The 23,179-nt window shown below is 32.5% G+C and overlaps 1 protein-coding gene across 1 annotated transcript; it reads left to right on the top strand.

Moving 5' to 3' along the window:
• The first annotated feature begins 13,377 nt into the window (after positions 1 to 13,377).
• LOC142236789 (uncharacterized) lies at positions 13,378 to 22,716 on the top strand. Its single transcript, XM_075308083.1, is given in 2 exon segments — positions 13,378 to 13,506; positions 19,253 to 22,716. A coding segment is annotated over 1 exon segment (2,850 nt). The 5' UTR covers positions 13,378 to 13,506; positions 19,253 to 19,577; the 3' UTR covers positions 22,428 to 22,716.
• Positions 22,717 to 23,179: the final 463 nt, after the last annotated feature.

Raw genomic sequence — 23,179 nt, 5'->3', positions numbered from 1 at the left:
ACTTTTTGACTAGAAATAACTTTTTTCTTCAAGAAAACAATTTTGACAAAAATTTCTATAGAAATAAAAATTTGAAAAAAATTTTCTATAAAAATACATTTTTGTTAAAAGTTTCTATAGAAATAAAAATTTTAAAAAATTTTCTAGAGAAATACATTTTTGATAAAAGTTTTCTATAGAAATAACATTTTGACAAAATTTTCTATGGGAATAAAACTTTGGTAAAATTTTTTATAGAAATACATTTTTGATAAAAGTTTCTATAGAAATAAAAATTTGAAAAAATTTTCTATAGAAATACATTTTTGATAAAAGTTTTTTATAGAGATAAAATTTTGACAAAATTTTCTATAGAAATAAAATTTTGACAAAATTTTCTGTAGAAATAAAGTGATGACCAAATAGTCTCCACGAATAAAATATTGACCACACTGTCTCTAGGAATAATTGTTTTAACTTGACCATATTGTCTCTAGAAAGAACTTTTTGACAAAATTGTCCTTAGAAAAAATGTAGAAAAATTTTTTTCTAAGTGCACAATTTTGACAAAATTTTCTATAGAATAAAAATTTTGACAAAATTTTATCTATGAGTACAATTTTAACAAAATAATACACAGAAATAATTTTTTTTTAACAAAATTTTCTATAGAAATAAAATTTTGAGAAAATTTTTGATATAAATAAGATTATGACAAAATTTTTGATATAAAAACAAGTATATACAGCACTAAGTTCGGCCGGGCCGAATCTTAAATACCCACCACCATGAACCAAATATTAGGGTTTCCTTTGAAATTTCAGGAGGGCTTGAGGACACTTCCTGAAGATAAATTTAAAGATTTCACCTATGAGGACTATATCAGATTCTGGATTTATAAGAACCATTTTTGTTTGAGTTTTAGAGGAATCATTAACATCTCTTGTAATTTCAGGCGAATCAGATAAAAACTACGGTTTCTAGAAACCCAAGGAGTTAAATCGGGAGATCGTTCTTAAGGGGGCTATACTAAAATATGGACCGATACTCACCGTTTTCTGCACACCTCTTTAAGACCCGAAAATACCTCTAGATTTCCAATTTCAGGCAAGTAGGATAAAAACTTCGGATTCTAGAAGCCCAAGAAGTAAAATCGGGAAATCGGTCTATATGGGGGTTATACCAAAATATGGACCGATACTCACCATTTTCGGCACACCTCTTTATGGTCCTAAAATACCTCTAGATTTCCAATTTCAGACAAATTGGATAAAAACTACGGTTTCTGTAAGCCCAAGACCCCAAATCGGGAGGTCGTTTTATATGGGGACCATACCAAAACATAGACCGATACTCACAATTTTTGGCACACGTATTTGTGGTCCTACAATACCTCTAGATTTCCAATTTCAGGTAAATTGAATAAAAATTGCGGTTTCTATAAGCCCAAGAAGTAAAATCGGGAGATCGGTCTATATGGGGGCTATACAAAAACATGGACCGATACTCACCATTTTTGGCACACCTCTTTATGGTCATAAAGTATCTCTAGATTTCCAATTTCATGCAAATTGGATAAAAACTACGATTTCTATAAGCCCAAGACCCCAAATCGATAGGTCGGTTTATATGGGGGCTATATCAAAACCTGGACCGATATAGCCCATCTTCGAACTTGACGTGCCTGCAGACAAAAGACGAGTTTGTGCAAAATTTCAGCACTATTGTTTCATTATTGAAGACTGTAGCGTGATTACAACAGACAGACAGACAGACAGACAGACAGACGGACAGACGGACATCGTTATATCGTCTTAGAATTTCTCCCTGATCAAGAATATATATACTTTATATAGTCGGAAATCGATATTTCGATGTGTTACAAACGGAATGACAAACTTATTATACCCCCGTCACCATTCTATGGTGGTGGGTATAACAAGTATATACGGCTGTAAGTACGGCCGTAAGTTCTGAAGACTGTCATACACAATCGAATTACTTGGGTTGCGGTAATACTTTCCGATGGCAAGGTATCTTAAAACTTACTAACACCGTCTTCTAAATTGCAAGGTAGTCCATACGTGGTATATATTAAACAAAACAAGTATATACGGCCGTAAGTTCGGCCAGTACGAATCTTATGTACCCTCCACCATGGATTGCGTAAAACTTCTACTAAAGACTGTCATCCACAATCGAATTACTTGGGTTGTTGTAACTTAAAACTTCTTAATATCGCTTTCTAAATTGTAAGTTAGTCCATACGTGATATATATTAGACAAAAAAGTTATGTATAGGTAAGTCTACAAATAATTTTTGTGTGATTGGGGATCGATTTATCTGAGGGCTATATATAACTATAGACCGATATGGACCTAGTTAGGCATGGTTGTTAACGGCCATATACTAGCACAATGTACCAAATTTCAACTGACTCGGATGAAATTTGCTTCTCCAAGAGGCTCCAAAACCAAATCTCGGGATCGGTTTATATGGGGGCTATATATGATTATAGACTGATATGAACAAATTCCTGCATGGTTTTTAAATATCATATACTACCACCACGTACCAAATTTCAACCAGATCGGATGAATTTTGCTTCTCCAAAAGGCACCGGAGGTCAAATCTGGGGATCGGTTTATAAGGGGGCTTATATATAATTATTGACCGATTTCGACCAATTTTTTGCATGGGTGTTTGAGGCCATATTTTAACACCACGTACCAAATTTCAACTGAATCAGATGAATTTTGGTCTTCCAAGAGGCTCCGGAGGTCAAATCTGGTGATCGGTTTCTATGAGGGCTATATATAATTATGGACCAATGTGAACCAATTTTTGCATGGTCATTAGAGACCATATACTAACACCATGTACCAAATTTCAGCCGGATCGGATGAAATTTGCTTCTCTTGGAGGCTCCGCAAGCCAAATCGGGGGATCGGTTTATATGGGAGCTATATATAATTATGGACCGATGTGAACCAATTTTTGCGTTGTTGTTAGACACCATATACTTACACCATGTACGAAATTTCAGCCGGATCGGATGAAATTTGCTTCTCTTAGAGGCTCCGCAAGCCAAATCGGTGGATCGGTTTATATGGGGGCTATATGTAATTATGGACCGATGTGGACCAATTCCTGCATAGTTGTTAGAGACCACATGCTAAGACCATGTACCAAATTTCAGCCGAATCGGATGAAATTTGCTTCTCTTAGAGCAATCGCAAGCCAAATTTGGGGGTCCGTATATATGGGGGCTGTACGTAAAAGTGGACCGATATAGTCCATTTGCAATACCATCCGACCTACATGAATAACAACTACTTGTGCCAAATTTCAAGTCGATAGCTTTTTTCGTTCGGAAGTTAGCTTGATTTCAACAGACGGACGGACATGCTCAGATCGACTCACAATTTCACCACGACCCAGAATATATATACTTTATGGGGTCTTAGAGCAATATTTCGATGTGTTACAAAAGGAATGACAAAGTTAATATACCACCATCCTATGGTGGAGGGTATAAAAAGGCCAATTTTATAGAAATAAAATTTTGATAAAAGTTTCTATATAAATAAAATTTTGACAACATTTTCTATAGAAGTACAATTTGCACAAAATTTTCTATAGAAATAAAATTTTGACAAATTTTCTATAGAAATAAAATTTTGACAAAATTTTCTATAGAAATAAAATTTTGACAAAATTTTCTATGGAAATAAAATTTTGACAAAATTTTCTATAGAAATAAAATTTCGGAAAAATTATCTATACAATAAAATTTTGACAAAATTTCCTATAGGAATAAAATATTGACCAAATTTCCTATAGGAATAAAGTTTTGACAAAATTTTCTGTAGAAATAAAAATTTTGACAAAATTTGCTATAGGCATAAACTTTTGACAAAATTTCCTATAGGAATAAAATTGTGACAAAATTTTCTGTAGAAATAAAATTTTGACAAAATTTCCTATAGGAATAAAATTTTGACAACATTTTCTGTAGAAATAAAATTTTGACAAAATTTCCTATAGGAATAAAATTTTGACAAAATTTCCTATAGGAATAAAATTTTGACAAAATTTTTTATAGTAAAAAAATTTTGACAAAATTTTCTATGGAAATAAAATTTTGACAAAATTTTCTATAGAAATAAAATTTTGACAAAATTTTCTATAGAACAAAAGTGTTGACAAAATTTTCTATAGAAATAAAATTTTGACCCCAACCCTACTTTCAGGGTAGAAAAAAGTCCCTGAGCTACTATTGCACCACAGAGCCAAAGGATATCATAGTGATTCTATTTTGTGGTCCTTTCGAATTATGTCATGGAAATGTTCTTACTAGTGTGGCTTTAGATTTATGCTTTTACCGCATTGTTTTCTCGTTTTTCTTGTGATCCTGGTTATTTCATGTGTATCTCCCTAGAGAAAAATGTCACAAGCAAATATATGTACATATATTGTGGCAGTTGGTAAAGCATTCTTTCTATACTGGCTATATATTTGATTTTTCTTAGCTTTTCTCCTAGAGTTTTTTTATACCCTCCACCATAGGATGGGGGTATATTAACTTTGTCATTCCGTTTGTAACACATCGAAATATTGCTCTAAGACCCCATAAAGTATATATATTCTGGGTCGTGGTGAAATTCTGAGTCGATCTAAGCATGTCCGTCCGTCCGTCTGTCCTTCCGTCCGTCTGTCCGGCTGTCCGTCCGTCTGTGGAAATCACGCTAACTTCCGAACGAAACAAGCTATCGACTTGAAACTTGGCACAAGTAGTTGTTATTGATGTAGGTCGGATGGTATTGAAAATGGGCCATATCGGACCACGTTTACGTATAGCCCCCATATAAACCGATCCCCAAATTTGGCTTGCGAGGCCTCTAAGAGAAGCAAATTGCATCCGATCCGGCTGAAATTTGGTACGTGGTCTTAGTATACGGTCTCTAACAACCATGCAAAAATTGGTCCATATCGCTCCATAATTATATATAGCCCCCATATAAACCGATCCCCAGATTTGATCTCCGGAGCCTCTTGGAGGGGTAAAATTCATTCGATCCCATTGAATTTTGGTACCTGATGTTAGTATATAGGCTCTAACAACCATGCAAAAATTGGTCCATATCGGTCCATAATTATATATAGCTCCCATATAAACCGATCCCCAGATTTGAACACCGGAGCCTCTTGGAGGAGCAAAATTCATCCGATCCGGTTGAAATTTGGTACCTGATGTTAGTATACGGCCTCTAACAACCATGCAAAAATTGGTCCATATCGGTCCATAATTATATATAGCTCCCATATAAACCGATCCCCAGATTTGAACACCGGAGCCTCTTGGAGGAGCAAAATTCATCCGATCCGGTTGAAATTTAGTACGTGGTCTTAGTATACGGTTTTTAACAACCATGCAAAAATTGGTCCATATCGGTCCATAATTATATATAGCCCCCATATAAACCGATCCCCAGATTTGACCTCCGGAGCCTCTTGGAGGGGCAAAATTCATCCGATCCGGTTGAAATTTGGTACCTGATGTTAGTTTACGGCCTCCAATAACCATGCTAAAATTGGTCCATATCGGTCCATAATTATATATAGCCCCCATATAAACCGATCCCCAGATTTGACCTCCGGAGCCTCTTGGAAGAGCAAAATTCATCCGATCCAGTTGAAATTTGGTACATGGTGTTAGTATATTGTCCCTAACAACCATGCAAAAATTGGTCCATATCGGTCCATAATTATATATAGTTCCCATATAAACCGTCCCCAGATTTGACGTCCGGAACCTCTTGGAGGAGCAAAAGTCATCCGATACGGTTGAAATTTGGTACATTTTGTCAATATATGGCCTCTAACAGCCATGTAAAAATTGGTCCATATCGGTCTTTAGTTATATATAGCCGATGACTTATTACAAAAATTGGTCCATATCGCCAAAAATAATCTACCAAAACTTTATTTCCATAGAAAATTTTGTCAAATTTTATTACTATAGAAAGTTTTATCAAAATTTCATTTCTATAGAAAGTTTTGTCAAAAGTTTATTTCTATAGAAATGTTTGTCAAAATTTTATTTCTATAGAAAATTTTGTAATCTACCAAAACTTTATTTCCATAGAAAATTTTGTCAAATTTTATTACTATAGAAAGTTTTGTTAAAATTTCATTTCTATTGAAAGTTTTGTCAAAAGTTTATTTCTATAGAAATGTTTGTCAAAATTTTATTTCTATAGAAAATTTTGTAAAAAAGTTATTTCTGTAGAAAATTTTGTCAACATTTTATTTCTATACAAAATTTTGTCAAAATTTCATTTCTATACAAAATTTTGTCAACATTTTATTTCTATAGAAATTTTTGTCAAAATTGTATTGCTATAGAAAATGTTGTCAACATTTTACTTCCATAGAAAATTTTGTCAAATTTTTATTTCTATAATTTTGTCAAAATTTTATTTCTATAGAAAATTTTGTCAAGGTTTCATTTCTATAGAAAATTTTGTCAAAATTTTATTTCTATAGAAAATTTTGTCAAACTAGATTATATACGTATTTAATCGGCCTTTTTTTGTTTAATATATACCCCGTATGGGCTAACTTACAATTTAGAAGACAGTGTTAAAAAGTTTTACGATACCTTGCCATCGGCAAGTGTTATCGCAACCCAAGTAATTCGATTGTTGATGACAGCCTTTAGTAGAAGTTCCTACGCAATCCATGGTGGAGGGTACATAAGATTCGGCCTGGCCGAACTTACGGCCGTATATACTTGTTTTTTTTTTGTCATGCTTTTCAAAAGCTGTTGTCCTCGTTTTGTGCTTTTGAAGGGTAACCCTTGGCGCCACACAAACTATAGTAACTTTGCGAATAAACTATCTTTCTATGGTTCATGGGGCGGGTTTGGGTCAATAGTGAAACTAGTGCTAATAGTTATAGTTGCAGGGGTGGGGAAAAGGCACGAATAGAGGAAAATTGAACATTAGTGTCAGATTCAGAGACAAAGACAATGGCAATACCAACATTAGCAACAGAAATGTGCAAATGTCAGACATCGTAAATATATGGAGAATATGATATGGACAGTAATGTTAAGAGGGATTCCCTTGACTGGTGATGTCGTTTTTACCCTCCGAAAAAAACACAAACTCTATCAGCACTGTGGGTCACACACACTAGATTGTGGTCAGGGTTTGTCTCCACAGAAAAAAAAAATTCCAACAATTCGAACGATTGGTCGATTTTGATAACAACAAATCATCGACTTCGACTTTTCGATTTATGGATAAAAAATCGATTAGCCGAAATTTTTTTATAGAAAATTTTGTAGAATTTTTGTTTCTATAAAATATTTTATCGAAATTTTGTTTTCTCAAAAAATTGCATCGATATTTTGTTTGTATCGATATTTTTGTCAAAAGAAAAGAAAAATTTCCACAAAAGTTTATTTCCATTGAAAATTTCGTTTAATTTTTGTGTGTATACAATATTTTGTCGAAATATTTTTGCTATAGAAAATTTCATCGATTTTTTTGTTTGCTATAGAAAATTTTGTCAACATTTGGTTTTTGTGAAGATGTCGTAAAATTTTTTTCTATAGAAAATGCTGTCGGATTTTTATTTCTATAGACAATTTTATCCAAATTTTGTATATATAGAAAATTTAGTCAAAATTTTGTTTATATAAAAATTTTATGGAAATTTTAGTTCTCAAGAAAAAAATATCGATATTTGGTTTCTCAAGAAAATTTCATTAAAATTTTGTTTGTTTCGGCAATTTTGTCTTAAATTTATTTCTGTAGAAAATTTCCTCAAAATTTTATTTCTCTCGTCGAATTTTTTTTTTTATAGAAAATTGTTTGCTAAAGAAAATTTCATCGAAATTTTTTTGCTATAGAAAATTTTGTCGACATTTTGCTCTTATAAAGACTTCGTCAAAAAATGTTGCCGGAATTTTATATCTATACACTCTCAAAAAAAATCGCTTCTTTAACATATGTTCCAAACATATTTTGCAGGAATCACATATATTATTGGATACTGCCGAAACATTAATATGTTTTTTTTATGTGAACATATTATATGTTTGGAAGCATTTTGTGCCCAAAAATATTATACGCTTGGAAGAATTTTTCCCAAAGACGATTGTGCTCATTGCCTAACATACTCGTAATTTTCACTTCCACGAAATATTTTAGTTCTTGGCACCTTTTTCTGTAATACAAATAATGTTGAAGAAATTATTCACTTTTAAAAATTTTTTAAATTTTACCTTTCGCCTGCACGGAGAATCGAACCGAGGACCATACAGTTTGTAAGCCAACATCCCCTGGGCTACGTAGCTGTTATAGTCACCATTAGATAATTATCGTTATAAGTTACATTTATGTAGCATAGTTTGCAGCGCCCACGAGCCCATGCAAACATAACATTATTTAACAGAAACATACATTTGTTTGCCACGTGGAGCAGTGGTTAGCATGTCTGCCTTGCATACAAAGGGTCGTGGGTTCAATCCCTGCTCCGACCGAACACTTTTGTTTTTTTTTTATTTACGCATGTATATTTATACTATATTAAATTTTTATAATGAAACTTCGAAATGTGGGTTATTAAAGATTTATAGTCATTAATAGCGCTTGATATAAACGAAATTGACTGATTTTTGGATAAAATATTATTATACCCTCCACCATAGGATGGGGGTATATTAACTTTGTCATTCCGTTTGTAACACATCGAAATATTGCTCTAAGACCCCATAAAGTATATATATTTTGGGTCGTGGTGAAATTCTGAGTCGATCTGAGCATGTCCGTCCGTCCGTCTGTTGAAATCACGCTAACTTCCGAACGAAACAAGCTATCGACTTGAAACTTGGCACAAGTAGTTGTTATTGGTGTAGGTCGGATGGTATTGCAAATGGGCCATATCGGTCCACTTTTACGTATAGCCCCCATATAAACGGACCCCCAAATTTGGCTTGCGATTGCTCTAAGAGAAGCAAATTTCATCCGATCTGGCTGAAATTTGGTACATGGTGTTAATATATGGTTTCTAACAACCATGCAAAAATTGGTCCATATCGGTCCACTTTTATGTATAGCCCCCATATAAACGGACCCCCAAATTTGGCTTGAGATTGCTCTAAAAGAAGCAAGATTCACCCGATCAGGCTGAAATTTGGTACATGGTGTTAATATATGGTTTCTAACAACCATGCGAAAATTGGTCCATATCGGTCCACTTTTATGTATAGCCCCCATATAAACGGACCCCCAAATTTGGCTTGCGATTGCTCTAAAAGAAGCAAGATTCACCCGATCAGGCTGAAATTTGGTACATGGTGTTAGTATATGGTCTCTAACAACCATGCAAAAATTAGTCCATATCGGTCCACTTTTACGTATAGCCCCCATATAAACGGACCCCCAAATTTGGCTTGCGATTACTCTAAGAGAAGCAAATTTCATCCGATCTGGCTGAAATTTGGTACATGGTGTTAGTATATGGTCTCTAACAACGATGCAAAAATTGGTCCTTATCAGTCCACTTTTACGTATAGCCCCCATATAAACGGACCCCCAAATTTGGCTTGCGATTGCTCTAAGAGAAGGAAATTTCATCCGATCCGGCTGAAATTTGGTACATGGTGTTAATATATGGTCCCTAACAACCATGCAAAAATTGGTCCATAATTATATATAGCCCCATATAAACCGATCCCCATATTTTTGAACTCCGGAGCCTCCTAGAGGAGCAAAATTCATCCGATCCGGTTTAAATTTGGAACGTGGTGTTAATATATGGCCGCTAATAACCATGCCAAAATTGGTCCATATCGGTCTATAGTTATATATAGCGGATCCCCAATCACACAAAAATTGGTCCATATTGGTTCATAATCATGCTTGCCACTCGAGCAAAAATAATCTAGCAAAATTTGTCGAAATTTTATTCCTATAGAAAATTTTGTCAAATTTTATTTCTATAGAAAATTTTGGCAAAATTTTATTTCTGTAGAAAATGTTGTCAACATTTTAATTCTATAGAGAATGTTGTCAAAATTTTAAATCTTTTGAAAATTTAGTAAAAATTTTATTTCTATAGAAAATTTTGTCAAAATTTTATGTCTATAGAAAATTTTGTTAAAATCGTATTTCTATAGAAAATTTTGTCCAAATTTTACTTCTATAGAAAATGTTGTCAAAATGTTATTTTGTCAAAATTTTATTTCTATAGAAAATTTTGTCAAACTTAATTATATACGTATTTAATCGGCCATTTTAAGTTTAATATATATCACGTATGGACTACGTGGTATATATTACGGTATTAGGAAGTTTTAAGATCGGCAAAAGTTATCGCAACCCAAGTAAATCAATTGTGGATGACAGTCTTCAGTAGAAGTTTCTACGCAATCCATGATGGAGGGTACATAAGCTTCGGCATGGCCGAACTTACGGCCGTATATACTTGTTTTCATTTACAACCAAACCATTGAATTCGGATCACACCTAAAGATGTGATGCAAATTCAGTGCACCGGCTGTTGAAATGGAGGACTTCCGTCCTATGACAAGCCCATGTTAAATTCATTGCTTCTACGCCAATTTTGCACCACTTCCGGTTCCAAAAAGAACATTTTCATTACTTTTTTGGCGACGCTTTTTTTGCTGGGAAATTCCGTCAAAATTTTGTTTATATAAATATTTTTATCGAAATTGTGTTTCTCAAGAAAATTACATTGAAATTTTGTTTGCATCGAAAATTTTGTCTAAATTTTATTTCTGTAGAAAATTTCATAAAAATTTTATTTCTATAGAAATTTTCGTCAAGATTTTGTGCCTATAGAAATTTTTGTCAAAATTTTGTTAACATAGAAAATTTCATCGACATTTTCTATCTATAAAAAATTTCGTGGACATTTGGTTTCTATAGAAAATTTCGTCGAAATTTTGTTTCTATAAAAAATTATCGAAATTTCGTATTTATAGACAATTTCAACGAAATTTTGTATTTCTAGACAATTTCAACGAAATTTTGTTCTTTTGTATAGAAATCTTTGTCTAAATTTAGTTTCAATAGAAAATTTCGTTGGAATTTTTGATCTATAGAACATTTTGTCGAAATTTTGGATCTATAGAAAAAAACTCGAAATTTTATTTCTAAAGGAAAGTTCGTTAAAATTTTGTTGCTATAGAAAATGTTGTCGAAATTTTGTCAAACAAAATTTTGTCAATAGTTTTAACTATAGAAACTTTCGTCAAAATTTTGTTTTTATTTAAAATTTTTTTCTTTAGAAAAGTTCGTCAAATTTTTTTCTATAGATAATTTTTTCCAATTTTTTGAAATTTATTTCTATAGAAAATTTCTCCGAAATTTTGTTTCTATAGATCATTTTTTCAAAATATTGTTTCTCAAAATTAGTTTATCGCAAGTTTATTTCTATAGAAAACTTCGTCGAAATGTTGTTCCTATAGAAATTTTTGTTTCCATAGAAAATTATTTCAAAATTTCATATCCAAGAAAATCTCATCGAAATTTTGTTTGTATTGACATTTTTGTCAAAATTTTATTTCTATAGAAAATTTCCTCAACATTTTATTTCTATTGACAATTTCGTTGAAATTTTACTTCTATAGAAAATTTTACCGAAATTTTGTTTCTGTAGAAAATTTCGCCAAAACTTTGTATCTTTAAAAATTTTGTCGAAGTTTTTGATCTATAAATTTTTTTTTCGAAAATTTTGTTTCTATAGAAAATTTCATCAGCCCTTTACATCTACAGACAATTTCGTCGAAACTGTTATTCTACAGGAATATTCTTCAAATTTTTTTGTTTCTTAGAAAAGTTCGTCAAAATTTGGTTTGTATAAAAAAATTCTTCCAGACTTTGTTTGACGAAGCATAAAAGTCAATGTTATGTTTCTATAGAAAATTTTCGTAGAAATGTTTTTGTATATAGAAAATTTTCGTCAAAATTTTGTTTCGATAAGAAATTTTGCTTCTGTAGAAAATATCAGCGCAATTTGTTACGTCGAAATTCTTGTTTTATTCTATAAAAAACTTCTTAAAAAAAATTTGTTTGTTTTGAAAATTTCGTCGACATTTTTTTCTATAGAAAATTTCGCCGAAATTTTGTTTCTTTAGAAAATGGTGTTGGTTACTTCTTGTGTAGATGTAAACATTTTTATTTCGATCATATTTCTTTTTTCGATTCACATCTAGTGTGGAGGGTATATATGTTACAATTCGCAAAAACTCAATGTTAGTTTTTTGTCATATTTTCCTCCTCGAGGCCTTTAAAAAGTTAAAGCAAAGAATGAAAAACCAAATATTAAACGTAACATACCCCGACAAATTCTATGTATGGACCAAACATATTTTTGGAAAAACTGAACCACAAAAAAAACACACACACACACACTTGTACAGAATACAAGGGAAAAGTGTTGACAAAGTTTCAATTTCTTGTTTCTGGGGTTTCGGTGTTCGTAACAATGAAATTGAAAACAATGAAGATATTTTTGTTTTAATTTTCTCCTCCCCTATTCTTTAACAGAAGAATGCGTAATCGAAATCAATACTGTGAATCGAGAACTATCAATGACTTTAATAGTAGTTTGACAGTTTTCGCAAACTACATTTATGTAGAATTTTTCCATTTATGAATTTTTTAAATTTTCTTGGAACATTTTTTCATATCCAAGAGAAGGGAAAACAAATGTAATGCCATCCATGTGCGATGTAACATCACTGACTCAGTTGTTATTGTTGTTGTCTTACTCTCGGCTTTACACGAATCATAGTAGTACATTTCAATTCAAATAAGTTGGTGTTGGTGACACTCACCACTTTGCTTGTTTCTTTGCTCTAATACCTTAAATAAGAGACCATTGAAAACATAAATAAATGGAAGAATTAAACTATTTGTTAATGATATTAATTTATATTTGATGAAATTTGCGGGAAAAGGGCAACTACTTCCCCTTACCCCCTCCCTTCACAATATTTTATAAAATTTACTAAAGTTCGAATATTAAATTTTTTCAATGCAAAGAGAGAGAGAGAGGGACACAAAGAGATTTTCTCCATACGAAGAGTAATAACCATTACTGATAATGCTAACATGATGGCCATGTGTTTGTGTAACTGGGTTGGGTTCTAACTACCTGTGGTGGGGAGGGGTGGCAATTATATGATACTCTATAGCTAATCTACTGTATAAACAAAGATGTCACATTCTGTGAGTGTTACTGATTGTGGTCATATTAATGCAATTATTACTCATAGCTAATGTGCATACATGTGTTTCTGATTAAAATTTGTTACTCAAATTATGGCAGCTATTATAAGTCAGTCGGCTCATTTCGCAAAAAAAAATTAAATAAGAACAGTTATAATAAACGCAAATTGAAAGCAGTAGTAAGTTCGGGAATGGTTAAAGCGATTTGATTGAAAACTTGAAAAAAACTTAAAGCGTGTTTATAAAAACTTAAAGGTGATATAACCATTTTTCAGTTTTAGAAAAATCTTAAAATTCTCGCCAAAGCGTCAAAGAAAACGCGATAAAATAAAGCCTTTCACACACTCAAAAAACAGTGAACCCAACAAGAAGGAAAATGGAAATTTTAGAATATTTTGATTAATTTTTGAAAATCTTAACTAAACTGTGTAACAAATGCCGATATAACAAAACTAAGTAAATATTTTTCAACAAATTCAAGAAAATTTATTGGGCGTAATAATTATTTTTATACCCTCCACCATAGGATGGGGGGTATATTAACTTTGTCATTCCGTTTGTAACACATCGAAATACTGCTCTAAGACCCCATAAAGTATATATATTCTGGGTCGTGGTGAAATTCTGAGTCGATCTGAGCATGTCCGTCCGTCCGTCCTTCCGTCTGTTGAAATCACGCTAACTTCCGAACGAAACAAGCTATCGACTTGAAACTTGGCACAAGTGGTTGTTATTGATGTAGGTCGGATGTTATTGCAAATGGGCCATATCGGTCCACTTTTACGTATAGCCCCCATATAAACGGACCCCCAAATTTCGCTTGCGAGGCCTCTAAGAGAAGCAAATTTCATCCGAACCGGCTGAAATTTGGTACATGGTGTTAGTATATGGTCTCTAACAACCATGCAAAAATTGGTCCATATCGGTCCATAATTATATATAGCCCCCATATAAACCGATCCCCTGATTTGGCTTGCGAGGCCTCTAAGAGAAGTAAATTTCATCCGATCCGGCTGAAATTTGTTACATGGTGTTAGTATATGGTCTCTAACAACCATGCACAAATTGGTCCACATCGGTCCATAATTATATATAGCCCCCATATAAACCGATCCCCAGATTTGTCCTCCGGAGCCTCTTGGAGGAGCAAAATTCATCCGATCCGGTTGAAATTTGGAACGTGGTGTTAGTATGTGGTCTCTAACAAACACGCAAGAATTGGTCCATATCGGTCCATAATTATACATAGGCTCCATATAAATATATCCCCGGAACCTCTTGGAGAAGAAAAATTCATCCGTTGAAATTTGCACGTGGTGTTAGTATATGGCCGCTAATAACCATGCCAACGTTGGTCCATATATATAGCCGATCCCCAATCACACAAAAAGTGCTCCATATCGGTTCATAATCATGGTTGCCACTCGAGCCAAAAATAATCTACCAAAATTTTACTTCAATTTTACTATAGAAAATTTTGTCAACACATATGGACTACCTTGCAATTTAGAAGACGGTGTTAGGAAGTTTTAAGATACCTTGCCATCGGCAAGTGTTACCGCAACCCAAGTAATTCGATTGTGGATGACAGTCTTCAGTAGAAGTTTCTAAGCAATCCATGGTGGAGGGTACATAAGCTTCGGCCTAGCCGAACTTACGGCCGTATATACTTGTGTTTTCAGTGTGTTTTAGTGGTGGGAGGAAAATTTTTGATTACTATTAAAAATTTTAGATTGTTTTTAGAAAATCTTAACTAAACAGTATTACAAAAGCGAACATCTTGCCAATATAACAAAAATAAGTACATATTTTTCGACAAATTCAAGAAATTTTATTAGACATTATTAACTTTTTTTTTCAATTGTTAAAGAAAATTTTGTACTGTGAAGAAAAAAATTGGAGTTCAAAATTGCAATAATGTCTTTAGAGCCATACGAAGTTCAAGATGGTAAAATTAGTAAAACTTACAAACTTAAAAAAAATTGAACTATTTTGTGAGAAGTACGAATGTAATAGATCTTTTTGCTTCATTTTTGTATAATTTTTTCTCGTTTTCTAGTTCAAAAATTGGCTTTAGTGAAAGCCAATTTACAAAAACATGGACCCATACCGGTCTTTGTGGACCTACAATATGTATCTATATTTCTAATTTTAGGCAAGAGAAGGAGGAGGAGGAAAAAGAGGATTTTAGAATAAGTCGGGAGATCGGTCTATATGGTATAAGCCAAATTTGATATATCTCCTATGGACCCAAATTTTAAAATTTGAAATTTGAAGTTGAAATAAAATTTGAATTTTTGGCAAATCAAATAAAACTACTGGTGTCTAGAATCCCAAAAAATTAAATCAGGAGATCGGTCTATATGGAGACCAATACCACCCTTTTTTGGCTAAAACTACTTTGTGGACCCAAATTACCTCCATATTTCCAATTTAAGGCCAATGAAATAAAAATTGCAAGAAGTCAAATCGGGAGATCGGTATTTATGGGGAATATATAAAACATGTGGTGTCTAGATCTACCTACACTGGTAGATTTTTATTGTTAAGTAGATTGGTAAAATTCTTGATGTTTTGGTAGATTTTGCAAAATATTCTTCTCCAACAAAGAGATGTTTCAATTTTCCATAAAAATGAAATTTTGACAAAATTTTCTATAGCACTATATAATTTTGAAAAAATTGTCTATAGAAACAAAATTGTGACAAAAATTTTTTTAGAAATAAAATTCTGAGAAATTTTTCTATAGCAATAAAATTATGACAAAATTATCTATAGGAATAAAATTGTGACAAAAATTTCTATAAAAATAAAATTTTGATAAAATTCTCTATAGATATAAAATTTTGACAAAATTTTCCATAAAAAAAATAAAGTTTTGACAAGATAAAGATAAAATTTTCTATCAATTTTGGCCTTATTTGAGCTTCTGATTATGATTATAAATAAAGTGAAATGAAATAAAATTTTGACAAAATTTTCTATCGAAATAAAATTTTGATAAAATTATCTATAGACATAAAATTTTAACAAAATTTTCAATAGAAATAAAATTTTAACAAAATTTTCTACAGAAAGAAAATGTTTACAAAATTTTCTATAGCAATATAATTTTGACAAAATTGTCTATAGAAATAAAATTGTGACAAAAATTTTTTGTAGAAATAAAATTCTGAGAAAATTTTCTATAGAAATAAAATTATGACAAAATTTTTTGTAGAAATAAAATTCTGAGAAAATTTTCTATAACAATAAAATTATGACAAAATTATCTATAGCAATAAAATTGTGACAAAAATTTCTATAAAAATAAAATTTTGATAAAATTCTCTATAGATATAAAATTTTATTTTATATTTTATATAAAATTATCTATAGACATAAAGAAAGAAAATTTTGACAAAATTTTCTATAGCAATATAATTTTGACAAAATTGTCTATAGAAATAAAATTGTGACAAAAATTTTTTGTAGAAATTAAATTCTGAGAAAATTTTCTATAGAAATAAAATTATGACAAAATTTTTTGTAGAAATAAAATTCTGAGAAAATTTTCTATAGCAATAAAATTATGACAAAATTATCTATAGCAATAAAATTGTGACTAAAATTTCTATAAAAATAAAATTTGGATAAAATTCTCTATAGCTATAAAATTTTGACAAAATTTTCCATAAAAAATAAAATTGTGACAAAATAAAAATAAATTTTAACAAAATTTTCTATCGAAATATAATTTTGACAAAATTTTCTATAGACATAAAATTTTAACAAAATCTTCTACAAAATGAAATTTTAACAAAGCGAGTAGAAATAAAATTTTGCCACCACTTTACGTTGAAATTAGATATTGTCAAAATTTTTTTAGAAGAAAAATTTTGACAAAAATTTTATATAGCAATAAAATTTTGACAAAATTTTCCACAGAAATACAATTTGTGATAAAATTTTCTATATAATAAAATATTGACAAAATTTTATTCTAGACATAAATTTTAACAGCATTTTCTATAGAAATACAATTTTGACAAAATTTTCTATAGAAATAAATAACAATATTGACAAAATTTTGTATGGATATAAAATTTTGACGGAATTTTCTATAAAGAATAACTTTGCCAAAATTCTCTATAGAAATAAAATTTTGACGAAATATTCCATAGAAATAAAATTTTGACAAAATGTTCTATAGCCATAAAATTATGACAAAAGTTTTCTATAGCAATAAAATTTTGACAAAATTTTCCATAGAAATACAATTTTGACAAAATTTTTTAACGAAATAAAATTTGGACGAATTAAATAATATAATTTTAACAACATTTTTGTAAAGAAATTAAATTTTTACAAAATTTTCTATAGAAATAAAATTTTGACAAAATTTGCTATAAAAAAAAATTGCTAAAATTTTCTATAGAAACAAATTTTTACAAAATTTTTTTTTTTTTTTGAAAAAACACGTAAGGAAAGCCTGCACCACTTTGTAGATCTAAATTTTCGCTACTATATCACATCCGTCAAATGTGTTGGGGGCTATGATTTATGATTTATCGCTCGATATATATGTATAAGAAGTTTAGGAAAATTATAGTCATTTTTACAACTTTTCGACTAAGCAGTGGCGGTTTTACAAGGAAAATGTAGGTATTTTGACCATTTTTGTTGAAATCAGAAAAACATATATATGGGAGCTATATCTAAATCTGAACCGATTTCAACAAAATTTAGCACGCATAGCTACAATGCTAATTCTACTCCCTGTGCAAAATTTCAATCAAATCGGAGTAAAAGATTGTTCACTGTGGTCATATGAGTGTACATCGGGCGAACGATATATATGGGACCTATATCTCAATCTGAACCGATTTCAATAAAATTTTGCACACTTGACTACACTACTAATTGTACTCCTAGTGCAAAACTTCAACCAAATTGGCGACCGTATAAGTCCATATCGGGCGAAAGATATATATGGGAGCTATATCTAAATCTGAACCGATTTCAATAAAATTTGGCACACTTGGCTATAGTACTAATTGTTCATATAAGTCCATATCGGGCGAAATATATATATGGGAGCTATATCTAAACCGATTTCTTCCAAAATCAATTGGGTTCTGAGCCAAAACATATATTTGTGGCAAATTTGAAGTCGATTGGACTAAAACTGCGACCTAGACTTTGATTACAAAAACGTGTTCACGGACAGATGGACGTGGCTACACAGAAAAAAATTTCATGAAAAATTTTCCAATTAAAATTTTAATTGAGTTTTAAAAATATTCAATTAAAAATTTAATTGAATCAACAAATTTTTTAATTGAAACAAAAATCAATCACAAAAATTAATAGTATCAAATAATTTTTTAATTGGATCAATTAATTTTTAATTGACCTTCAATTAATTTTTTAATTAATACTATCATTTCTGTGATTGAAGACATTTCAACTAAAAAAATTAATTGGATCAATTATTTTCGTGATTGAATCAGAATTTCGTGTGTGTGTGTGTGTATATCGACTCATGAGCCCACCCTGAGCATTTTTGCCAAAGACACTATGTGTCTATCTCGTCTCCTTTTGGGTGTTGCAAACATGTGCACTAACTTATAATACCCTGTTCCACAGTGTGGCGCAGGGTATAACTATGGTCATTTAACATAGGTAACACTACGTGTTGAGTCTTGGTATAATCTAACTTATAATACCCCTAGAATTGTTGCAAAATACAAAATAGCCTATTAAAAAAAAAATAACTAACAAAACTGTGAATTTGCATGTCGTCCAGCTAATTTCAACCAGAAATGCAAATCAAAAAATTTAATTACAATTTCCGTTTCCTTCTATATCCGCAATTTAAATCCACATCTATATTAAAATATTCTATTTGCTTGTGAATATTAATTTCCACCAAAAACGGAAAAAAATTACCCTCATAAATATTTCATAATTTTCATTTTATTTATTGCGTTTTTCTCCCTCTCTCTTTCTTTCTTTGCAGCTAATTTAAAAACAGATTCTAATGACGTGTGGTGAATATCGAATTGGCAAGAAATTTTTCAAATCAAGTGGAGTTTAAGAGAACAAAAATCAATGAAGCATTTAAGCTAAGAAATATTGAAGGATTTCAATAAAATCAAAACCAAAAATATAAAAAAATTGGGGATAAACCTCAAACGCCTCCAGGCCGAAAGGAAAGAAACCAAGAACATACCACAAAGGAGCCTTCTCCTTCGAACTCTATAGATTTACGTAGGAAATAAAATTTTGGGAGTATCTACGGGTAAACTGTTAGCCATTGCATGTAACGGAAATTCCCAACAACAATGAGAATAACAACAAAAAGAAAACTGGCAATAAAAGGAAACATCATAGAGACCACAAAACCAATGGATACAAGGGAATATAAGGAAGTATCTGCCAAAATAATGGGTGTTAATTTCGAATGTTATCAACGTCTGATGGCTGCTGATGGATGTGATAAAATGCAACAGCAGCAGCGGGAGGAAATTGAAACCCAGAATGAAGTCACAATAGTGGAGTCATTCCACAACAACGAATTGAAAACCTCCATCATCCCCACCAGCATCCCCCTTAAAAGCCCAAACACAAGTCAGTCGCAAAGACTTTGCCCCCATCATCAATCAAAACAAAAAAGTTACCGCATTTCTCACAATATGGAAAGCTTTAGTCCATCCTATTGGACCTTACCCCGCCAATGCTCTTGGCTCTGGGCTTTAGTCTTGGTCTCCTCCTGTCTGTTGGCAGTGCCTATAAATGCTTTGGCTAATTGTCCCAATGGATGTCAATGTGATGATGACACTTTAGTGGTGAAATGTGGTGAAGGTACTTTGGATGTCCTACCCATAGCCCTTAATCCATCCATTCAACGTTTGGTAATAAAGAACAATAAAATCAAGACCATAGACTCGAGCATACAATTCTATACGGAGTTGACATTTTTGGATCTATCATTCAATGATCTGGTCACCATACCGCAAAGGACTTTTGCCTTGCAGCGTAAATTACAGGAATTGCATTTGAACTACAATAAGATAGGGCAAATCAGTAATAAGACCTTGTTGGGTCTGTCGGCTGTTACGATATTGAATCTACGGGGGAATCTTTTGGCCGAATTGGAGGATTACACTTTTGCACCACTTCTCAAAGTGGAGGAATTGAATTTGGGCCAAAATCGTATTAGCCGTATATCAACGCATGCCTTTGATGGTCTAAAAAATCTTAAGGTTCTATATTTGGATGACAATACCTTGACCGCTGTGCCAGCCCCAGAAAACTTCCAGACCATGCCTATGTTGGCGGAACTTTATTTGGGCACCAACTCATTCATGTCCATTCCCAACAGGGCCTTTGAAAATTTGAAAGGCTTAACGCGTCTCGATCTCAAGGGGGCCGGCTTGCATAATCTCTCCGCGGAGGCCATGAAGGGCTTGGAAGGAGTTCGTTATTTGGATTTATCCGACAATCGTTTGGAGTTTATACCCCAGGCTGCTCTTTCGCATTTGGAACGTTTAGAGGATTTGTCTTTGGGTCAAAATGATTTCGAAATAATCGGGGCCAATTCGTTGCAAGGTTTGAAAAACCTCAAGCGTTTGCTAATCACCGGAGCCCAAAGGCTTAGGAAAGTAGAGAATGCTGCCTTTGAGGGTAATACGAATTTGGAATATCTCAATTTGTCGGCCAATAAAATGTTAAGCGAAATTGAAGAGAATGCCTTTAGTGGCCTACCTCATCTCAAGCATATCATCCTCAAGGAAAATCAAATAGATACCCTAAGTGAAGGCCTATTCCCTTGGTCTGATCTCATCACTTTGGATGTTTCCGATAATCCTTTGATGTGTGATTGCCGTCTATTGTGGCTACGCACCTTGGCCATCAATAAAAACAATACCAATGAACAAGTGCAGGGGGTGATATGTGCAGCGCCGCCCAATCTCAAGGGTGAGATGCTCAACAATATTAGTCCAGCCATGTTGGGCTGCAATCACAGTGATGCCAAGCAACAAGCTTTAATTGGAGTCCTCCTGGTGGCTACAGCTGCCTCCATTACAGCCTTGGCCTTGATCATATACTCCTGCCGACGTCGCATACGTGAAGCCTTAAAGGGCGGTTGGGGTAACTCCGCTCTGGGTCGCAAAGAACGTGAATATCAAAAAACTTTCTCCGAGGAGGATTACATGAATCGCCATCCCCAAATCCCTTGTGCCAGTTCGGCACCCTATGCCACCAGTTCGAGTGGTTATGGTGGCCAACATGCTTTGCAATATATGGGATCCAGACCCATTCCCGTCACTGAGCTATAGCTAGAAGCACCACCCCCACCTCAACACCGAGGTCGGGGATCAGCCACAGCTTCAAGTGGAGTCACGACTTTGCAACAATTGCAAGTTCCCAATGGCTCCGCATTGTACAATGGTTGCGGTCCTCTACCCGATAATCAAAATTCCTTTGTTGCGCAAATGCCATCGATTCCCTTCATGACCAATAACACTCGTACTCCCTACAATTATCAATCGCAACAGGATATGAGAAAATCCCTAAGCAATGGCAAAAATTCCCATATAACCTCATTGCCTAGGCATAGTCAAAATCATAGAAATCCCTTGCAGCAGCAGCAGCAGCAGCAGGAAAGTTCCCTTACCCACAATCACATCTATTCACAGCCCATAATACCAAATGGCGGTGTAGCAGCCTATGCCACAACCAAATACAATACCACAGAACGTCACATACGTCTCACCCAGGATCATTTCAATCACAATAATTCCCTAAAATATCCCCAGCAATATTCGCAGACATTGGATGATGGTGATTACCATCTGCATAATAATTCGCACTATGCCTTGCCAGTGGATCACAATAATGATGCTAGTCCTACGGCTTCAGAGTCGCCCATACCGCCAACACCACCGCCACCGGCCTTGCCATTACGTAACGGTAGCTGCAATACTACCGGACGTAGAACCACATTTAGTACTAAAGCGCTGAATGGTAATACGCCACCACAGCCACTGCATCATCAGCCCCATAATTCGATGAATAACAACAATTTGCATAATGTGGCAACTCTGCACAAAGCAACTACTTTAAATAATAACAATAACAACAACAATATCAATATCAATACAGGTAGCTTAAGGCATCAATATCACTGATATTCATTGCCAAAATGGCGAGAGCCTAAAATGCCAGGCTCTCGATCAGAGAAATTCAATTGGTTGGATGAGTTGAAATCGGGGAAAGCTACCAATGGATTTGAGACCATAGAGATGACAGCATTTTCACAATAAGCCAAAGGGATCGTAGAACAGTTAGAAAACAGAAAAATGTTTTTTTTGTAAATAATTCAGATCCCATTATTTAGCATAAGCTACAAAAAAAGTCCATCTCATACTGCCATCACGGTTGCCACTCGAGGAATTAAAATTTTATTTCTATAGAAAATTTTTTCAAAATTTAATTTCTATAGAAAATTTTGTCAATATTTTATTTCTATAGAAAATTTTGTCAATATGTTATTTCTAGAGAAAATTTTGCCAAAATTTTATTTCTACAGAAAATTTTGTCAAAATTTTATTTCTATGGAAAATTTTGTCAAACCTTTATTTCTGAAGGAAATTTTTTCAAAATTTTATTACTATAGAAAATTTTGTCAAAATTTTATTTCTATCAAAAATGTTGTCAAAATTTTATTTCTATAGAAAATTTTGGCAAAGTTTTATTTCTAATGAAAATTTTGGCAAAATTTTATTTCTAATGAAAATTTTGGCAAAATTTTATTTCTATAAAAAAATGTGGCAAACTTTTGTTTCTAAAAAAATTTTGTCAAAATTTTGTTTAAAAAAAAAATTTTGTCAAAATTTTGTTTCTAAAAAAATTTTGCCAAATTTTTATTTCTAGAGAAAAT

The sequence above is a fragment of the Haematobia irritans genome, chromosome 4 (genome assembly GCF_050003625.1).
Source record: "Haematobia irritans isolate KBUSLIRL chromosome 4, ASM5000362v1, whole genome shotgun sequence".
NCBI classification, from domain to species: domain Eukaryota; kingdom Metazoa; phylum Arthropoda; class Insecta; order Diptera; family Muscidae; genus Haematobia; species Haematobia irritans.
This window is presented reverse-complemented; position numbering and strand designations above follow the sequence as displayed.